Source organism: Myotis brandtii, unplaced genomic scaffold (genome assembly GCF_000412655.1).
Source record: "Myotis brandtii unplaced genomic scaffold, ASM41265v1 scaffold17, whole genome shotgun sequence".
NCBI classification, from domain to species: domain Eukaryota; kingdom Metazoa; phylum Chordata; class Mammalia; order Chiroptera; family Vespertilionidae; genus Myotis; species Myotis brandtii.
In genome coordinates, this window is record NW_005356259.1 from 90,269 (window position 1) to 94,760 (window position 4,492).

At 30.9% G+C, this 4,492-nt stretch overlaps 1 protein-coding gene across 1 annotated transcript in view; it reads left to right on the top strand.

The window, feature by feature from the left end:
* The window catches only part of COG5 (component of oligomeric golgi complex 5), a gene marked incomplete at its 5' end in the record, with an annotated part of 187,590 nt that overhangs the window by 88,515 nt on the left and 94,583 nt on the right, over nucleotides 1-4,492 (top strand). Inside the window, one exon of the mRNA XM_005862867.2 lies at nucleotides 2,620-2,750. Within this exon, the coding sequence (XP_005862929.2) occupies nucleotides 2,620-2,750 (131 nt within the window). The remainder of the gene's footprint in view (nucleotides 1-2,619; nucleotides 2,751-4,492) is intronic.

The window sequence follows — 4,492 nt, forward strand, 5'->3', positions numbered from 1 at the left end:
GTACTCTAAATTTAGCTTATCTTTAGGTTATTTCTTAGAGTAAATAATTAAAAATATAGTGTTGATAAGCAAGGGGAAGGAAGTGGGAGAGGGAAGTTATTAGATCATGTGATATGTGCCATTTTTATTTTTAAAAAGTATTGGGATTAATCATTAATATTTGTTTATCCCTTGTTGGATTGTAGACCCTGTGAGGACATTAATAGCATTTATTTTTTCTTTTGTTCCCATAGCACCTGGAATAAAGTACATTTTATTGTATTGTTCAATGTATCTTTCAAAGTTAACTTTGTGCTTTTTCTTTCTATTTTATTTTATTTTTTTAAAAATATATTTTATTGATTTTTTACAGAGAGGAAGGGAAAGGGATAGAGAGTTAGGAACATCGATGAGAGAGAAACAGCGATCAGCTGCCTCCTGCACACCTCCTACTGGGGATGTGCCCACAACCAAGGTACATGCCCTTGACCGGAATTGAACCTGGGACCTTTCAGTCTGCAGGCCGATGCTTTATCCACTGAGCAAAACCAGTTAGGGCTTTCTTTCTATTTTAGATTTTCTACTTGTGGTCAGAATTTATGTCCTATTCATTTCTGTGTGTTTGTGACTTATAAATGATTGATACTCAATAAATGGGTTGAATGAACGATTTAAACTGTCTTCAGAGTTATAGGTCAGCACTCATAAGAATAAAGCAACTTTTGGCTTTACTTATCTCTATGAATTTATAACTGGAAAATACCTTAGGGTTTAAATATTCTGGATCTTTAATTTTCAAATGAAGTAACTGGTACCAAAGATTGCAAGACTTATACAATTCAGAAACATGTGGTAGAGGTAAAGTTAGAAACCATCCCTATCTCTTACTCATGGTGCTTTTCTTTCTTTGTTTTTACTTAATTGTGATATTTTTCTTCTATAGGAAACAGAAAAGAAACAAGTTTATAACCAGCTTCAAAGAAAAATAATATTTTCTATAGACTGTATGTCCAGTTTGGTTCTATGTGTTCTAGTATGTGTTTTCAGGGTATATATACCATTTCCTCACTGATCATTACCACACTGTGGTCAAATAGAATTTTCTCAAAATTCTCTGAAAAATAAAATTTTAAATATCAGATTTAAAAATTTTTCCATGGATTATAATTCACCCCACATTTACTTAGTAGAAGTAGATAAGTCTATATAAAATATTTTGGCATTCATTAATTTTTTTTGATTCTGATGATAGTCTTAAGAATTATGTAGGCCATAAATTTATTTTAAAATTTTTTAAATTTTATTTTTCAATTACAGTTGACATTTAATATTTAGTGCCTGTGTAGGGCATGATTTTTAAATTACTGGCACTATAGATTTTAAAAAATGAGGCCAAATGAAACTATATCACTTAACTATGATCACCTAGAGAGTAAATTATGAACCCAAATGATTTATAGGTATTTTCTTGCCACTGTGGTAAGGCAGATGTCCCTTTAGATATATACATTTTTTAAAAAAAATTGTCATGGTTAAAGTACAGTTAACAATAACTACTATGTCATTTCCTTTTGTCCTCTTGGGTAGAACTAACTATAAGCTGTTCAATCAGCAGACATTCAAGTGCTGCTAAGCAGTTTGTATTATACTGGATGCTTTAATGTAGTTTCACCTAGGTAGTAGTTGTGACCCAGTTTAAATAAGATCGGATAATATGTAGGAGTTAGGGATTATTTTAATGACTTAAAATTTAAAAATTCTAATTAAGAGAATGCAGTGAAAAACACATTTGATATTTTATTGAGTACCTAGAAAACAAAGTCATCTATATAAATCAATTTTGTTATAAATAATTTATCTTAATAAAGTAGAAAATACGAATTTTAGAATGGTGTCCAAGATACTTAATGAAACCTTGACCTTTATTTGTAGCATTTTAGTTACCTTACATATGTCTAAGATTAAGCCAAAAAATTTAATAATAAAAATTTCAAACTAAATATGCAGAGACAATTTTTATGAACATTTTGGTATATATATTTTCACACTTCTTGCTTTGTATATATACTATAAATAAAGTTTATAGTATATAGCATTAAGTTCTCTTTGTAATTTTTTTCACTCAGTAATATGAAATTTTTTTTAGTATAAGTAACTATTAGAACTACACGAATCCTGTAAACGGGAAGCATGCTAAGTTTTTTTCATAATTTGTTAATCATTCTCCAAATGTTGGACATTTATTTCAAATGCTATCTTATTATAGAGTACTTTTATAAAGCAGTCTTGCAAATTGAAAATTTTTAAAGATCATCAGGTTATTTATTTGCATTAAGATAAATATGACACTACTTTTTATATAATCTGTTCACATTACTTTGAATTTATGATAATCATAATTTCTACTCTTGCTTTACTAACTCTCTTATTTAGAACCTTTGGCTCTGGAATAAAGTTATTTATTGAGTAGAAAAGGTTTGGATATTTTTAAAAATACATATATTTTAGAATACAGATTTTGAAATGGAGTAGTGTGCAGCAGCAAATTTATAGTACTTAGAACAAGTTAGACATGACGCTTTGATATTTTGATATGTATCTGACATTGAAATATTTAAATGTGTGTCTTTTTTTAAATAGATTATCTTTCTCAAGGAATAGATCTTTCTGGAATTGAAGTAATAGAAAATGATCTACTTTTTATTGCAAGAGCTCGACTTGAAGTGGAAAATCAAGCTAAGCGCCTCCTGGAGCAGGGTGTGGAGACTCAGGTAATAAAAGTATCTATCGCCTTCTTAATGTGGAGAATATGTCATAATACAGATTAACATTTAACTTTGCGATTACAAAAGTAATGTGTTTTCATTTTATCACTGAAGAACTATAATTTGATTTGGAAAATAGAGCATAAAGTAAGTACAGGGAAAAGTTATTTGGTATCATTATTTAATTCTAAAAATAGATTTTCTAAGATTTATAACATAAAATGTATATAATCCTATACAATAAAAGCATAGTATGCAAATTGTCCACTGGACCAGGAGTTCCTTCGGGAGTTCAACCAGGGGGCAGGGCCAGGGGAAGGGAGGGAGACCCCTGGTGGTGGCAGGCAGCCGGGAGAAGGGAGGAAGTACTCAGGTGGCAGCTGGCAGCCGCTAGGGACCCTGGGCCTCTAGTACAAAGAATATTTTTATGTAATGTGTATATGCAAATGGATAGTTAATATCTGGATTGAGAGGTGTTAATGGAAACCCAGATATGGCAACAACCTACCTCTGGAGGCTGTATTGGGGAGGGTTCAACAAAGGAATATGCTTGCTTTGTTCAAAGCACTGCTATTCATTTCAGCCTTTCAGCAGCCCAATAAGGTGGTGGTGGTTGTTATTTCTATATCAAAAATGAGGACGTTGAGAGTTTAAATAATTTTTCCCATTTTAATTATTTTTTATTTCTTAAATTAGAGTTGATGTACAATATTATATTAGTTTCAGGTGTACAACCCAATGATTAGACATTTATATAACTTACAAAGTGATCTCCCCAATAAATCTAGTACCCATCTGACATCATGCATACTTATTAGAATATTATTGACTATATTCTCTAGGCTGTACTTTACATCTCCATGATGTTGTGTATCTATCAATTTGTACTTCTTAACCCTTTCTCCTTTTTCATCCATCTATTTTATTTTACTTTATTTTTTATCAGAGATCATAAAAAGAGTGTTTTCAATTTTTATTATCCCTCTAATCATTAGCTGTGATTCTTTTGTAAAAAGTAATTTTCACTCATCAACTAAAGATACTTGGTTACCCTGAATGCAGTTTTAAAAAATTATGGATAAATACTAAAATTTGCACTTTCATTAAAATGTTTATACTACCCAAAGCAATCTACAGATTAAATGCAATTCCTATCAAGATACCAATGCTGTATTACACAGAACTAGAACAATTATTTCAAAATTTTGGGACCACAAAAGACCCCGAATAGCAACAGGGATCTTGAGAAAGAAGAACAAAGTTGGAGGAATCATATCAAACTATACTACAAGGCCACAGTAATCAAAACAGCATGGTACTGGCATAAAAACAGACATATAGATCAATGGAATAGAATAGAGAGCCCAGAAATAAACCCTAATAAACACTAATTCAAAAGAATATATGTACCTCTGTGTTCATTGCAGTTATTATTATTTCTATATCAAAAGTGAGGATGCTGAGAGTTTAAATAATTTATAATAGTCAAGATTTGGAAGCAGCCCAAGTATCCATCATAGATGAGTGGATAAAAAAGCTGTGGTACATTTATACAATGAAATACTACACTGCCATAAAAAGGAGGAAATTTTTATCCTTTTTGATGGCATGGATGCACTTGGAGAACATATGCTAAGTGAAATAAGCCAGTCAGAGAAAGACAAGTACCATATGATTTCACTCATATGTGGAATTTAATGAACAAACTGAACTACCAAGCAAAATAGAGACAGACCCATAGTTAGAGA